General features: G+C 42.1%; 1 protein-coding gene across 1 annotated transcript in view; it reads right to left on the bottom strand.

Annotated features, from left to right (window-relative positions):
- The window catches only part of acads (acyl-CoA dehydrogenase short chain), a 140,861-nt gene that overhangs the window by 73,367 nt on the left and 49,420 nt on the right, over positions 1-18,074 (bottom strand). The window contains exon 6 of the mRNA XM_048611704.1: positions 2,469-2,639. Coding sequence (XP_048467661.1) covers positions 2,469-2,639 — 171 coding nt within the window. The remainder of the gene's footprint in view (positions 1-2,468; positions 2,640-18,074) is intronic.

The raw sequence follows: 18,074 nt of genomic DNA, 5'->3' as shown, positions 1-18,074 counted from the left end.
CGACTTTCGAAAGCAAATACAATTTTAAAGATGACCCTTTCTGAAACGCTGAATGCTTTTATGATATCACAACCTATAAAACTAGGACGAGCTTAGCCTTAAAGGTATGGAGCTTTAAAGATCTTAACTTTCACTTGGTGGGTAAATTTAGTAATCTATGTCCATTTTTACCTTTCTGTTCAAATCTAGATTACTTACTATGCCACCTAACTTGGTCCATCAGCAAACCCAGACACAGTTCCTTTTTTAAAGTCACTGAGGCTCCACTACTGCTCCCTGAGAGACATGACTAGTCACATCCTGTGAACTGGACTATAAAGCTATTAGCCCTACTTTCTTATCTGCTAACCAAGTCACCAAACCCCGTCAGTGGAATTGCTTCACAACTTTTTAGCCATCTCTTTAAATAAACAAATGCCTTTTGGAAGTCTGTATAAATCATAACCAAACGCTCCTTAATTCGTGACCTTCATGACTACGTTCAGTAGACAGGATCTACCCTTTAAAAATGTATGCTGGCGCTGTCTGGTTAGTTTGCTTTAAGAGAACAAGGTTTGTATACTTTGAATGCATTAGAATGACAAATTTAATAATATTAGTTTCATTTAATTCTGTTATTCATAATCTCATAACTTGGCCTAGAATGCAAAGTGGAAAAACAGATGTAAGTTACAATGAATGACACCAACAGAATGTTAGCTTTTACTAATAGGAGTCTTACCATATAATGTAGTATTGTCCTTCAAATTGAGGGTTTTTATTTTTATTTTCTGGTACAACTGATCTGATGGTTCAGAACATTAGTAATCTAAAGAAGCTCATAACGCTGCCAATGCTACTGGTGTCGCACTGGGAACATCCCATGTAACCAATTTAGTCTACAAGATAGACAGCCCGTATCCTGTATCAGAAGGCAAGGAGGGCTGGTATTGCCAGCAATGTTCAAATAATAAGAATGAATACCAAAAGACTCAGACAGCAGTACAGATTCCACTTATTGTGTGACAAAATTTTACCGCATTAACCATAGCTCTAGTTTGCTAAGGAAAAGTTAGGGGTGGGGGAGGTGGGGGTAGCTGAAGGAGTGCTGTCGTTCAGGTGGGATCCACTCTGCCTTCTCAGGTAGACACAGAAGACAGCATGACTAATTTAGAGCATGGGAGTTATTCCTGATGTCCCTGTTAATACCTATCTTTCAACCAACATCACGAAAGACTGAGTTAGTGGTCACTTGTGCATGTGCGCAGCCAAACAGTTTTGTGGGGACATGGCCTGGGGGAGGTAGAGATCAGGACCCAGGAAGGGGATGCAGGAGTTGAGATTGGAACCCATACAGGAAGTAGGGGGTAGAGATTGCGATTTAAAGGGGGGTGTGTGGAGTGGTTGAGATTAGGACACAGGAAGTGGAAGCGCATATTGAGATTGGGACCCGGGAAGTGAGACTGAAATAACTGCACATAGGCTGGTATCCTGTCACCAAGTCACCCCTTATTTACACGTGGAGGGTCCTTGACACTGATCCAGCTCCCTCAGAGCCAGCTCTCAGCATGAGCAGGATGTCTAATACTCCAGTTTATATCTGTCAGCCAGGGCTCCCTGATTGAACCAGATTAAAAGCCCCAATCAGGGAACTCATATTCTATGAGGTCCACCTGGCTGATCTCGTTACAGTCACTACAGTAGTGATTGGCATCCAGGGAAATGGGGAGAAGATAGAGTTTGGGACCCAGGAAAGTTGGGGGGGGGGGTTACGGGTGGTGAGGGGTAGATTGTGACTCAGCTTGGGAAGAAGAGTTCTGGGCTGGAGGAGATCAAAACCTGGGAAAATGGAGGGGTGGGGGAGAGATTGGGATGAGGAAGAGAACCAGAGGAGGGATGGAAGGGGAAACAGAGCTAAGGAGAATGCAGATGAAGGGTGACAGAGGGCCTCCCTGCTCCTGGGCCCTCCTTGTTGCCCCCAGAATCCTGAGCCCTCCTTGTCACATCCCCCCATTCCCACAAGTCCTAGGCCCACCTTATTGCTCCTTACTCCCTCGCGGCTGGGCCCACTTCCCTCCTCACTCCAGGGGCATTATCTTGTCCCGCAGCCAACATCCCCTCTCCCCACCACTGAACCCCATTTCAAAATCACACAGGCGGCCCTGCACATGCACAGTACTGCATTTGCGTATGAAGTCACAGGTAAATTCTACATGATGATATATTGGATTTTGAACCATGCGCCTACATATTTCTGAATGAACGCAAATGCATAGTTTCCCACAGTTGCCAGTGTCAGCCATCAGAAAAAGGATTATCTGGTCATTATCACGTTGCTGTTTGCTATTTCCAACCTTGCAACAGCAACTACATTTCAAAAAGTGCTTTGAGTTGTCTGATGGTTGTGAAAGTGCAGTATCAGTGCACAATTTTCTTTTGTCTTATTTCAGTTTGAATAACACTGGTGTTAAAATAATGTGAGTACATACCATGGCTATTTTGAAGCCAAAGCCTGGTTCTCCCAAGACATTCTCCTTTGGAATTTTGCAGTCTTCAAAAATGAGATTTGTGGTGGATGATGCTCTAATTCCCAATTTATCTTCTTTCTTTCCCAAGGATAGCCCTGGTGTAGGCATTGGAACCAAGAATGCACTTATTCCCTGTGAACACAATGCAGGCAAAACATTTAAGATACAGTGGAATCAAAAATGGAATAAGTTATTTTAAAACATTTTCAATTTATTTATAAACCTTTCATAAACTTTGTGATCTTTATAAAATACGAGTTTGGTCTCAATGGTGTATTATGAAGGATGTGAAGGCATTAGAAGAGGTGTAGAAAATGATTATGAGAAAGTTTCCAAGGATGAGGAACTTCAGCTATACTGATAGGTTGGAGAAACTAAAGCTGTTCTCCTTAGAGAAGATTAAGTAGGAAATTGGGAGAAGTTTTCAAAAAGGTGACTGCTGTAGAGAGAGTAGATGGCAAAAACTGTACAAAAGAGTCAGGAACCAGAGGAGATAGTAAGAAATGCTGGAGTCAGAGATAACACAGTATGGAGCTGGAGGAACACAGCAGGCCAGGCAGCATCAGAGGAGCAGGAAAGTTGACATTTCGGGTTGGGACCCTTCTTCAGAAAAAAGGCCTGCTGTGTTCCTCAAGAGCCAGAGGACACCATTTTAAGGTCATTAGCAAAAGAAGCAATGGTAACATGAAAACAAACATTTTTACAGAGTGAGTGGTTAGGATCCAGAATATACTGCCTGAGAGTATGTGGAGGCAAATTCAATCAAGGTCTTCAGTAAAGAATTGGATAATTATCTGAATAAAAGAAATTGCGGGACTGTGCAGGTAAAGTTGGGGCATTGGGCCAGTTGAGTTGCTGTTGCAGAAATCACAGACTTGATTGTTTGATTGGCCTCTTTCTGTGCCATAACTGGTCTATGATTATGTTACTGTCTTCATGTTCTCCTGCCTACCCTGACCTCATTAATGCTAATGGTCCAATTGACATAGGACACGTCAGAACTACAGACACAACAAAATGCTTTCAATCTAATTACTTGTGTGTCATAGTTGGAGTTTTTCTCCATTTGTGTGGAAACAGCATTCCCTGCAAGCTTACAACCTCTCTGTAGCTAGGGCATTCTCAAGGGAAGTCAATCCTCTGGAACCACAGTTAACAAGAAGCAGACTGGAGAGAGAGAGAGAAAGAGGGAGAGAGAGCTGCATGGTCCTATAACTTTGATAATGTGCCCAAGCGTGAAACAAACACATAGGCAAAAGTTATTAAAATGGGTACTGAAAAATTACATACGGTGAGGTAAACAAGGCATTTTTAAAATAGCAAACACAATCTTGAAATTACATACTGGGTACTAGCATTAATAGAGTCAGGGTAGGCAGATATGACTGTATATAGGGAATGAAGGGAAGACTTCAAGTACGAAAACAAAAAAAAATTAAGATGGTACAAAAACAAAAAAAAAATTAAGATGAGTAGTTAGGTGAAATACAGAAGTTAATTGAACACCAATTTCAGACTAACAAGTGGCCAAATTAGGGGCAAATTTGTGTTGCTTTGAACCAAAAAGAGATGAGTTCAAACTGTGCCAGCACACTTTATATGGGGTTTCTCTGTTTATCAATTTAAGCTGGATTCAAACAAAGACCTCTGACATTAAAACAAAATGCTCACAGCATCATAGGCATTATAGTGTTGAAGAGGCCCATTCTGCATATATGACTCTGCTGATGCTAGCTGTTCAGCTGGAGCTACCTAATCTAATCTGCCCTTTTGATACACCAAATTTCACTTTAAATATCTACCTCCTCAGCAAATTGTGCAACCTGTTCTGCCATTCAATTAAATCTTGACAGACTGTTACTTCAACTTTATTTATCACCTTTGATTCAGATTCCTTGATAGCCTTGCTTATAGAGTTATAGAGTCAGACAGCACAGAAACAGACATTTTGGTCCTATTCATACACACTGACCAGACATGCCAATCTGACCTAGTCTCATTTGCCAGTATTTGGCCTATTTCCCTCTAAATCCTTCCTATTCATATATCCATTGAGATGTTTTTTAAATGCTGTAACTGTACCAGCCTCCAACACTTCCTCTGGCAGCTTGTTTCACACACGCACCCCCTCTGCATGAGAAAAGTATCACTCAGGTCCTCTTTAAATCTTTCCCCTCCCACCTTAAACATATGCCCTCTAGTTTGGACTCCCTCACCCTAGGAAAAAGCCCTCAGCTATTCACCCTATTTATGCCCCTCGTGATTTTATAAACCTCTATAAGGTTACCCCTCAGTCTCCGATGCTCTAGGGAATAAAGCCCCAGTCTATTCAGCCTCTCCTTGTAGCCCAAACCCTCCAGACCTGGCAACATCCTCGGAAATCTTTTCTGCACCCTCTCAAGTTTAACAACATCCTTCCTATAGAGGGGCAAGAGAATTGTACACAGTATTCCAAAAGTGGCCTCACCAATGTCCTGTATAGCCACAACATGCCATCCCAACTCCTACACTCAATGTTCTGACCAATGAAGGCGAGCGTACCAAGCACCTTCTTTATCACCTGTTTACCTGCAACTCTGCTTTCAAGAAACTATGCATCTGCACCCCTAGGTCTTTTTGTTTGGCAATGCTCCCCAGGACCTTACCATTAAGTGTATAAGTCCTGCCCTGAATTGCCTTACCAAAATGCAACACCTCATTTATCTAAATTAAACTCCATCTGCCACTCCTCAGCCCATTGTCCCAATCTGATCAAGGTCCCATTGTTCTCTGAGATTACCTTCTTCACTGTCAACCACACCACCTATTTTGGTGTCATCTGCAAACTTACTAACCATACCGCCTATATCCACATCTAAACCATTTATATAAATAACAAAAAGTAATTGACCCAGCTGTGGTCCTTATGGCACACCACTAGTCACAGGCCTCCAATTTGAAAATCTCTGATTTGATTTGATTTATTCTTGTCACACGCACCAATATACAGTGAAAAGAGTTGTTTTGCATGCTATCCAGATAAATCATACCTTACATAAGTACATCAGAGCAAGAGAACAGAATGCGGAGTACAGTGATATAGCTACAGAGAAGGTGCAGAAAAAGATCCACTCTAATATAGGAGAGGTCCGTTCATAAGTTTGATAACAGCGAGGAGAAAGCTGTTCTTGAATCTGTTGGTACGTGTTTTCAAATGTGGCATCTTCTGCCTGATGAAAGAGAGTGGTAAAGAGTATAACTGGGATGGGAGAGGTCATTACCAAGGCAGCAGGAAGTATAGATGGAGTCAGTGGTTGGAAGGCTGGTTTGTGTGATGGACTGGGCTGCATTCACAACTATCTAATTTCTTGTGGTCTTGGACAGAGCAGTTGCCATACCAAGCTGTGATGCATCCAGATAGGATGCTTTATATGGTGCATCTATAAAAATAACAGTCATTGTGGACATGCCAAATTTCCTTAGCCTTCTGCAGAAATAGAGGCGTTGGTGTGCTTTCTTGACTGTAGCGTTGGCGTGGATAGACCAGGACAGATTGCTAGTGATACTTACTCCGAGAAACTTGAAGCTCTTGACCATCTCCATCTGAGCACCGTTGATATCGATAGGGGCACGTCCTCCATTCTGCTTCCTGAAGTCGATAACCAGCTCCTTCATTTTGCTGACATTGAAGGAGAGATTGTTGACTTTACACCATACCACTAAGCTATCTATCACTTTCCTGTAATCTGTTGCATTGTTGTTTGAGATCTGATGAACTATGGTGGTGTCAGCAGCAAACTTGTAAATGGAGTTACAACAGAATTTGGCCACACAATTGTGAGTGTATAAGGAGTATAGTAAGGGGCTGAGTACACAGCTTTGCAGGGCACCGGTATTGAGGATTATCTTGGAGGAGGTGTTGTCGCCTATCTTTACTGATTGCGATCTGTGGATCAGGAAGTCGAGGATCCAGTTGCAAAAAGGGGAGCAGAGTCCTAGGTCTTGGATTTTGCAGATGAGTATCGACCCATCATGCCTAGTTCTTTGACAGTGTTGTTTAATTAATCCCAATCTCCTGCTTTTACCAAAGAATCCTGAACATTTTTGTCCTTCAAGAACCGACCCAATTTCTGTTTGTAAGTTACTCCTGAATCTGCTGTTTCCACCACTCTTTCAGCCAGTCTGTTCAGCCAATGGCAACTCGTTGTATAAACTGTTTTTCCTCATGTTGCCTTTGGCTCTTTAATCAATTACCGTAAATTTGAGCCCTCTGGTTTTTCTTTTTTCTCCAGAAGAGTCATAGTGGACACAAAATGTTAACTCTGTTTCTCTCTCCACAGATACTGCCAGACATGAGTTTCTCCAGCATTCTTGGTGTTTGTTTCAGATTTCCAACATTCACAGTGTTTTGCTTTTATTTCATTACATTCTTGCCTCCTTTCTAAAAAGAAACCAGTTGTTTGTCTTTCTCTCCCTCAGTCCATTTCATACCAAGCAGTCACTGCTCCTTTAATCCCATGAACTCCAATTTTGCTGGTGAGTTAATTATGAGCAAATTTATTAAATGTCTTTTGAAAGTCCAAATACAAATCAACTGCACTAACCATACTATAACCACCTCCATTGCTTCATCCAAGAAATTTTGGTGGTTACAGCAGGGGAAGTTAGCTCCAGATTTCCAGTGCCATTTATGAGAAAATATGCTTTCTTATTTCATTCCTAAACAGCCTAGTTTTGTTTTAATTATTCCTTCTTGTTTTGGATAACCTCACCAGAGGAAGTAGTTTCTCTCGAGTCAATCTTATGATTTTTGTCTAAGTTTCAGCTATGTTCAGTTTTTTGGAGGATTCGTCACTACTAGGCCAGAAAGATTTATTGCCATATCCTGCCAAACCCACCACTTTGATTATCCCTATGGAGTCTCACATGTAATGATTTCCATCCCATCCCAGGAATGGAACAGCTCACATTAACAACAGCCACAGATACCTTGAAATTCATTGGCATACAGTGAGTCCCCATCATATTTAAAAGATCACTGTGTGCCTGGACTTATTTTTTTCCTTTACTCATTCACAGGTTGAGGGTGTCACTGGCCAGGCAGCATTTATTGCCCATCCCTAATTGCCCAGAGGGTAAGGATGGCAGTTTCCTTCCATAAAGGACTTTGGTGAACAGATAGGTTTTTCAGACAATCGACAATGGATTCACAGTCATCATTAGATTCTTAATTCCAGATATTTTATTGGATTCAAATTCCACCATCTGCCATGGCAGGATTTGAACCCGGGTCCCCAGAACGTTATCTGGGTCTCTGGATTAACAATCCAGCCATAATACCATTAGGCCATCGCCTCCCCATTGGAGGGACTAGCAATGTCAGTCCAGGGCTGCCCCACACAGTTCTTGACAGTTGTCCGAAACTTAGAGGATATGAGGAATACCAGTATCCTGCTTTCTGGGCAAAGACCTGGAGTGGACTCTGCTGGATGGGACGGTGCATACACAAGATATCCTCTTTCCCCAGGAGCATTAGAGGAGGCCACAACAACAGTCCATGTCAAGCTGGTTTGAAGATGCCACCTGGGTTAAACCAGTCTCCGCTGCTGGAGGCATACCCAGCATTTAAGTACAGGATTAATCTTATCCACTCCACCAACAGTAATAGCTGCGCCACCTAGTTTCATCTTCAGTAACACCTGCCTCTCTCTCATTCCACGAGGAAACCAGTCCACAATAGAACAGAAAGAGTGAAGACAGGTGGTAGTTATTCTTCATTCAGCTCCTGACCGCTCATGAGGAGAGGATCCTGGCTCTGACAATCCCAAATATGGTTTGGACCAGTATCAGGGATTGCCCTTGACTTGCTGGGGCCCCCTGAGCAAAAAGACTAACTCCCTGGCTTGCTGACAACTGTGAAAAGTTTCCTGCTAAATGGCATAGCAAGACAGAAGTAATATAAAGCTGGTATCTCTGACTGAGGAGCAAATCGTAAGAAGACAAAGCAGGGCAAGACAAGGAAATGCAAGGCAGGGATGCTGCGAGCTACCAGGTAGGCTAAAACTGAGTGAGCTTTATGATGGCAAGCAAAGAGTATGGAGACGCAACCTGATACAGTCCATGATCTGGGTGCACACATAGTGTCCTTGCTGCAGCATTTTAATGATAGTTGCTGGTACAGTCCTAGGTGCAGCACTGAGGTACTGAAGTGTCCTGTACATGTATCTGAAATGTGGCATGAGACTTGTTAGAGCCTGACATGTGTCATGTTCTACCAAACTCACCATTACCTTCAACATCTTCTCCATCCACCACAGCTCCTGACACCTTTCAGCCTGCATGCTCTAAGCACCACCACCTCTACTCACTCAGGACACCTCTTCACCTGTCCAACAATAATAACGTTCATCTCCCGTTCTACCTGCCTCCCTCTCGTGTCAATGGCCATGGACGTGGCTGCCTGTGGTTGGTGCCCATGGAGTGTGCTCTCAGATGTTGGTGCCTGGCTTCCAACATGAAGGTCACTCAGTGCACTTCACTCATCCCCCCCCACCATACTGCGTCACTCACCCTATTTAATCACCAGTCACCACTTCATTTACTCACTCTTCCTCACTACCTCACTTGCCTCACCCCACACCTCTTCACATTCTCCCTTCACAACTGCACCCAACACCTCGCTGTTCATTTTGTTATTTGTTCAGGAGATGTGGGTATCACTGATTGGGCAATTAGGGATGGGCAATAAATACTGACCTAGAGGGCAGTTAAGAGTGCATTTCGCAGGCGCAGTGACAGCAAATGTAGCTTTTGCACAATCAAGCTCTTTTTGTTTGGGAAAGTCTGCAATATACTGCATCAGAGACTCTAGCCCACGCATTTAACTGCTTGAGCAAAAATTTGCTAGTCTAACTTTGAAAGTAAAGCGGCTTATCTTCTAGAAGTAGCTGTGGCTATTTTAATTGTCATGACTGAATTGTAATTCAATAACCACTTTACGGAATTTTGCTGCATAGTATTAGCCTCACTTCAAGTATGGGAGTAAGGAAGGAGGAAAACAAAGCACTCATTTCAGTTTATGAGAATATCTACATTCTCTAACACCATCAAGTGGTTAAACTGCAGGAAAAAGGAAACACATAGGCGAGTCTGTCAGTGTAGGCCACTGGCAGAAACTGTCTTTTGTGCTGAAATTGCAGCTGACAGTGAGACACAGTGCTGACGGAATTTGTTGATAGCAAAAGACAAATTTCTACTTGTACATTTGGATTAGCATCTGGCTGCGGAAACAACGCCTTTCATCATCATCTAAAATACAGGGTATTCATGCAAAAGCAAAATGTTAAAGTACAGCTATTCTAATCTTCTGAGAGCCACAGTTGGAACAGCATTACAGCTGACAGTCTGCAGATACTTTTGCCAGTGTAAGCACTAATGAAATCTAAAGTTCTTAATAAACACTCTGATTCGTTCTTCTCGAAAACAAAATGCTATTGATGTGGAAGTCTAACCCACTGAAAGCTTGTTTTAAAAAATCAGTCCAGGTGTCAGCTTAGCATAGTGAAGGATAAACCATGGTGGCAAGCAAAGGTTCCATTGTCTTCAGATACAGACCTTTCAAATGTGTACTCAAGGCACTCCGTGAACAAAGTACATCCTGTAACCGTGAGTCTCTAATGGCCTTTTTCATAACTGAATCACTTCCATTGGATTTCTGTTCTGAGGAAAGGTCACTCGACCCGAAATGTTAACTCTGATTTCTCTCCACAGATGCTGCTAGACCTGCTGAGCTTTGCCAGCAATTTCTATTTTTGTCTCCATTGGATTTCTGCTGTCATCAGATTGTCTTACTCTGCAGGGAGTTCTGTTGTAAAATTATTACCTGCACAATCAAGTCCAACACTCGTGGAGATGATAAATCTCGCAAAACTTGCCTGATCATTGGACCAGGGTATATATTGCGGTCATGTTCAGCGGTACTATCTGAGATGCTTTGGGTAGATTCACAGTCACCAAACTTTCCTACCGCCATTAGCCCAAGTTACTTATCCCAATTAAGGAAGGATACCCACACAAAGTCTTGGGCAGAAGAGAGGTTTGATCTTAATAAACAGAGTTTTTTTTTACAAAAAAATTATATTACATCTCAATTATATGTAAGTCTCTTCATAAAATCATAGAATCCCTATAGTGGGATTTTATAGTGTAAGCAGGCCATACCAACCCTCTAAAGAGCTTCCTACCCAGACCCACGTGCCTCCCTGCAAGTACGGGCTATTTAGCATAGCCAATCAACCTAACCTGCACATCTTTGGACTGTGAGAGGAAACTAGAGCATCCAGAGAAAATACACGCAAACACGGGGAAAATGTGCAAATTCCACACAGACAGTCACCTGAGGGTTAAATCAAACGCAGGTCCTTGGCACTGTGAAGCAGCAGTGCTAACCACTGAGCCACCATGTTGCTTTAACATCTCTTATGTCTTGTGAGACCTCATGCTAGACATCAGCATACATACATATTAAGTCATATTAGAGATGAACCTGCAACTTGAAACTGGTTAGCTCCTCCTAGGAATAGTCTGTTATATCCCAATAAGTTAAATTTCTCTTGTGATATCAGTTAACCCCTTCAGGAACTATTTGCTCTTTATAAATATCATCATTACCTCTGCAGCAACATCAGCTTCAAAACGTTCTGTGTATTCCATTTGCCATCGTTCCAACAATGGCAGCCGTGCATTCAAATGTCTCCCTACCTCTCTCTCTCCCAGTATGATGCTCTTCAGATCCTTTCTAATACCTCCTTATATAGTTCAGTGCCAAATTTTGTTTCATTACCATCCTGTGAAGCACACTGGGACAATTCATTATGTTAAAGCTGCTACAGGATCATTATATACTTAAAGCTTCTCTCCATATAACTGCTGTGCTGGGTTGTCTCCAATTTCCAACATTTATCTTTGGGGACATTGCTCCATGAGGAAGGAAATGAGGCAGGAAGGAAATGTCAGGACGGCTATCACTCACATTTGGCAATGGCACCAACGAAACCTTAAAGTGTTCATGTTACGTGTACCGCAAGCAAAATCTCTTCCTTCCTGATATGCATAAATCTATACTTTCCAGGAAAGGCCATAAAATAGCTATCAGATGCAGTCCCATTTATTTTACATATTTATTTATAGGATGTGGAAATCATTAAAAAGGGGAATATTTATTGTCTTGCTCTAACTGCCATCAGACGTTGCTAGCGAGTTGCTTCTTTCAGATTTCAATTGCTGACATCCTTGTCATGAAGGTACAAAAACGGTGCTCTTCAGTAGGGATTTTGCAAAACTTTGACCAAGTGACAATGAAAGAAGAGTGATATATGTCTGAAATAACTCCATAGAGATTGGTATCTTGTTACCGAGTCACCCTTTATTTACATATGGCTCCCTCAGAGCCAGCTTTCAGAGTGAACAGGACCTCTGACACTCCTGTTTATATCTGTCAGCTAGGGCTCCCTGTTTGGACCAGATTAACAGCCCCAGTATTCTATGAGGTCCACTTGGCTAACCTTGTTACAATCACTACAATGACCAAGCAATGATGGCATTCCTGAGTACAGTAAATCCTCTGTCTATGAATTTACCTTTTCGCACCAAAAGATAAGAAACAGCAAAAATCAACATCCACAGGCAAAAATTGCACATCCGCAATTTTTAACTTTTTTAAATGAGTTCCGCACTCGCAAATTTCATCATTCATGGGGGTTCTCAGAAACAGGACCCTCATGGACACGGAAGAATGACTGCAACTGCGGCTTTATCTTTCTAGGTGGTAATGGTCATGGGTTTGGAAGGTCTGTCAAAGAAACCTGAGCAAGGTCTTGCAGCGCGCTCTGAGGATGGTGCTAAATGTGACGGTGCAGAGAGTAAATATTGAAAGTGGTGGATGGAATACAGACTGCCAAGTGCTCTCATGAATGGTGTTGAGCTTCTTTGGGGCTGGGGAGCAACACTCATCCAAGCAAACATAATATTCATCACAATTCTGATTCATGCTTTGTGAGTGATGGAAAGGCTTTACGAGGTCAGGAGCTGAAGTACACATTGCAAATTTCCCAGCCTCTGATCTGCTATTGCAGTTACAGAATAGAATCCCTACAGTGTGGAAGCAGGCCATTCAGCCCATTGAGTCCGTAACAACCCTCGAAAGGGCTTCCCACCCAGACAACCCCCCAACCCTATCCCCATAACCCTGCATTTACCATGGCTATTTCACTTAGCCTGCACATCCGTGGACATTACATGGCGATTTAGCATGGCCAAACCACCTGACCTACACATCTCTGGACTGCGGGAGGAAACCAAAGCATCCAGGGGAAACCCATGCAGAACACGGGGAGGATGTGCAAACTTCACACAAATAGTCACTGAAGAGTGGAATCGAACCCAGGTCCCCGGCACTGTGAGGCAGCAGTTCTAACGACTTAGCCACCATGCCAGCCAAGTCACAATGCTCACATAACTGGCCAGTGATGGCCAAGGATTGCTGGGGCATTTGGCAATGGTAAAGCTATTGAATGCCAAGTGGAAATGGTGAGACCTACTTTGGGATGGTTGTTGCTCATTACTTTGTGGCACCAATGTCATTTTCCAGTCATCACTTAGCTCTGAATACTGTGAAGGCCTTACAGAAGTGAGAATGATTTTCTTGTTTGTTTGAGGATTTGCAAATGGAAATGAATGCTGAACAATCATCAATGAGCATGCCCATTTCTGATCTTACAATGCAGGCAAGGTCACTCATGAAGCAGCTGCTGATGGTTGGGTAAAGGGCACTATCTAACTGAAGTCCTTGTGATGTCCTTGCTTCCAGCAATCTCAACGTTTGTGTCAACTCTGACTCCAGTCAGAGGTTGGTGGAGTTGTGGACAGTGTGGAGGGCTGTTGTAGGTTGCAACGGGACATTGACCGGATGCAGAGCTGGGCAAAGAAGTGACAGATGGAATTCAACCTGGAGAAGTGTGAAGTGATTCATTTTGGAAGGTTGAATTTGAACGCAGAATATAGGGTTGATGCAGGATTCTCGGCAGTGTGGAGGAACAGAGGGATCTTGGGGTCCACGTCCATAGATCCCTCAAAGTTGCTACCCAAGTTGATAGGGTCGTAAAGAAGGCGTATGGTGCGTTGACTTTCATTGCCAGGGGAACTGAGTTTAAGAGCCGTGAGGTTACGCTGCAGCTCTATAAAACTCTTGGTTAGACCATACTTGGAATATTGTGTTCAGTTCTGGTCACCTCATTATAGGAAAGATGTGGAAGCTTTAGAGAGGGTGCAGAGGAGATTTACCAGGATGCTGCCTGGACTGCAGGGCAGGTCTTATGAGGAAAGGTTGAGGGAGCAAAGACAGATCAGAGGTGACTTGATAGAGGTGTAGAAGATGATGAGAGGCACAGATAGAGTGCATAGTCACAGACTTTTTCCCCCAGGGCGGAAATGACTATTACAAGGGGGCATAATTTTAAGGTGATTGGAGGACGGTATGGGGAGATGTCAGAGGTAGGTTCTTCACACAGAGAGTGGTGGGCGTGTGGAATGCACTGCCGGCAGTGGTAGTGGAGTCAGATACTTTAGAGACTTTTAAGCAACTCTTGGATAGGCACATGGAGGATAGTAAAATGTAGGGTATGCAGGGTAGTGTGATCTTAGTTGGTTAATAGGTCGGCACAATATCATGGGCTGAAGGGCCTGTACTGTGCTGTACTGTTCTATGTTCTATGAAATCAAAAGATATTGAGACATTTAAAATAGCAAGAGGGTGAGATGATTGATAAACCAAACAAGCTGAAAGATAAGAAAAAGCCTTGTCCAGGTGGATTGATTTTAATAATGCTTTTGACAAGGTCCCACATGGCAGACTGGCCAGAAGTTAAAAGGTCATGGAATCTAAAATTGGCTCAGTGACAGGAACAAAGCACTATTGTGTTTTCTGCCTAGAAACTAATTTCAATGAAGTTCCACAGTATTCAGCGTTGCATTCCTGCTGACTGTGGTACATAATCAATGATTTAGACCAAATTGTAGGGGCTATCACTAAGTGGTTAACAGGTTTGCAGAGGATACAAAAATTGATCATTTGGTTGACTGTAAGGAAGGCAGTTGCAGCAAGAAATGCTGGACTGGTCATGTTGGAGAACGTTCAAGGGAGACTGATGAAGATGTTGCCAAGAATGGAGAATTTCAGCTTTGAGCAAATAATGCATTGGCTGGGGTTTTTTTGAAACTGAAGAGGCTCATGGAAAATTTAATTCAGATGTATAAAAGTATGAGAGGCTTAGGTAGAATGGATAGGAAGGGCCTATTTACATTAGCAGCGAGATAAACAACCAGGGGGCATTGATTTAAAATAATTGTTATGAGGATTTATAAGGAGTTGAGGTGTCATTCTTTTTATCCAGGGGGTGATAGGGGTCTTCAAATCTGTGCCCGAAACATAATAGAGGCACCCTCAGTGAATTTAAAGAACATTTGGACAGGCACTTAAGGTGTTGTAGCTTACAGGTTAATAGACCAAGAACTGGAAATAAAGTTAGGCTGGACACAGCTCTTTCCGTGCTGTAAATCTCTCTTCGTTTCTAGGCACTGACATACTTGGAAAGCATTTAGAAACTTAAAAAGAAAAAGCAATCTGGATTGGTTTCAAAAGATAAGGCAGGGGGCCACAAAAATAATAAAACAACAAGGTTTAAGGCCCTCCTTCAAACATCTTCAATGTCATCCAACTGAGTGGGACTGCCCGGGCTCAGTCCATTCTTGTTTACCCAATTATAAAAAGGGAGTCACCTCCCATGCCTTCTCTTCCCATCCCTGCATTGTTGGCCCTGGAACCCCTCAGGGATCTATCCTTGCTCTGTTTCTATTTCTTAGCCACATGCTGTCTCTCGACAACATCATCTGAACTCATGAAACCAGGTTCCAAATTGAGTGACATCTAGATCTACCTTAGGAGTTCCTCTCTCAACTGCTTCACTGCCTCCACATTATCTTTGCAGTTCTCCAGCATTCAGGGATATTCAAACCACAATTGTCTACAACTAAATATTGGGCTCCACAAATTTAATTCTCCAGACACTGAGTCAAACCATCTCCCCAGTCACTCTCAAACAGAATGAGACTATTCCTAACATCAATACTCTTTATAACCAATGATCCTCTGGACAACCTCCCATCTTTCATCCTACACCTTCAGACTGTGAACCCGCTCTGATCCCTTTCCTTCCCCTTCTTTTAGCTTTACTTGTTACATTCTCTGTCAACATGTCCTCTCTCCCCACTTCCCCCACCCCAGTGGGACTGTCTGTTCTTGCCAGTCTGACACTTAGACACACCATTGTTCTGCCATTCTCACATTCCGATCACTTAATATGAACTGTCAACACCCTTTCTCCCTCCGCAATTCAACCCAACCCCACCCCACTAACCCCCTCCCCCCACTCTACTTTACAGGAAAGAAAACAGGAAGATCTGGTAAGGTTACTTAGGAAGTGTAAAGAAATCTGTAGCGATAAACCTATATATATAATTTTGCTGGTCATAATGTAGATACAGCAGACTCAGAAACAATATCCTTATTGGTTGACCCCCAAAAAGCAAGCTAAGGTGCAAACAGAGATTTATACTGGCAAATTGCTTGAATTAACCCAGCCAAAGCAACTGGAATTCATTAGTCATGCTAGTTCTTAAACCAGAAGGATTAACTAGATTCTGTTTAGACTACAGAAAAGTACACACAGTAATTAGAAACAGATTCATTGGCAATTCCTCAGTTAGAAGATTGTATTGAGAGGGTTGGCAATGCAACTTTTTTCTAAAATTAATCTTTTAAGGGTTACTGACAAGTGCCGTTAAAATCAAGGACCAAAGAAATATCTGCTTTTTTCACAATTTATGGGTTATATAAATGTCGAGTCATCGCATTTGGGTTAATAAACATGCCAGCTACATTCAAAAGAATTATGAATCAAGCTGTAGCTGAAGTTGTGTAAATTACTTAGACAATGTTGTAATATACAGCAATACTTGGGAATTACATGGAAGGCAATTACAGAATCTGTTTAAGTAATTACAGTTAACTGGCTTAATAATAGATCTGGCCAAAAGTGAATTGGAAAAAACAAGGGTAACGTGCCTGGGACATATTGTAGGACAAGGGCAAGTATTGCCAAGAACAGCAAAATTGAAGGCTCCAATCGAATTTTTTTTCCTAAAACTACATGGGAAATCACATACAGGTGGGCCTTTAAGAAATTTGTTACTGAACAGACAAAAGAGGTATGGTCAGCAGAATACCAAGTAACCTTTAAAAAACTGAAGGTAATCCTAATAAATGAACTGGTGATGGCCTCTCTGACTTTATCAAACCTTTTAAAACAGCAATTGATGCTCGTGACTTGGAAATACGTGCACTCTTATTGCAAGTTGATATGATGGGAATAGAGATGCCATCAGGGTGCTTTTCTAAGAAACTAAACCAGTAACAAATGAAGTATTCTACACCACAAAAGGAGACTTTTGGAATTATTATTGGCTCTTCAATATTTTACAATGCATGTCTAACAGGGTTGCAATGAAATCAATACTAATGATAGTCCATTAGCATTCACTGAAAAGTTTAAAACTGAAATGCAAAATTGTTACAATACAGTTTATTCATTCAATCGTTCAATGTAAAGATTGTTCACATTTCTGGTAAACACAATGCATTAGCTGATGCATTGTCCAGAAAGTAAAATTGACAAATTAAGCTAAGAATTTAAGAGAAAGATGATAAAAGATTGTATGAGCGATAAGGATGAATGAATGTAAATCTCATGTTACATTTTTGAAATGATGTTCATCTCTCTAAGGGTAGAAATATGTAAAGACCACTTTTACTTATTCTTAGGATTGTAGACCACCTGACTGTCTCCTCAGCAGGTGACCACAGCCTTGTGTGTGGACAATAAAGTAGAAACATCCAACCTGCAAGGAGAAAGCATCCATCTCTCTCTTCTGTGTGCAGAAGTAAAAGAAAATCCCAAGGAGCTAGCTACTCTCCATCATCTTTCTCTGTCAGCGGTTCTCCCTGCAAATCCCCTTTTGAAATGAAGAAGGGAAAACACCTTAGAGGCACAGAAAGGGTGAATCCTCAACCAGGAATGAAAGACTGAGAATCAGTGTATCCACAACCTCACATCATTGGCAAAGAAGCAAAAGGAGTCAGAAGAAAACTGAAAGAAAACAACTGATCGACACATGATCCAACTGGTGCCAGAACTGTCCTCTCTTACTAGTTTTTCCTTCCCCACCCATAATACTTATGTTTGATTTTGTCTGATTGAGAATCTGTATACATATGGGAACTTTTAAAAAAGGAGTAGAATTGAATTTATAGGGTTAGCAATTCATATTTTTTCTTGACATTGGTTAAAAACAGTATTGGATTACAATAAATAGTTACTTTCTTGATAATGGAAAAGCCTGGTATGCATATTATTTTAGATAACAAGGTGTAGAGCTGGATGAACATATCAGGCCAAGCAGCATCAGAGGAGCAGG

The sequence above is a fragment of the Rhincodon typus genome, chromosome 24 (genome assembly GCF_021869965.1).
Source record: "Rhincodon typus isolate 14 chromosome 24, sRhiTyp1.1, whole genome shotgun sequence".
NCBI lineage: Eukaryota > Metazoa > Chordata > Chondrichthyes > Orectolobiformes > Rhincodontidae > Rhincodon > Rhincodon typus.
The sequence above is the reverse complement of the archived record's forward strand: the minus strand, read 5'-3'. Positions and strand labels throughout refer to the sequence as shown.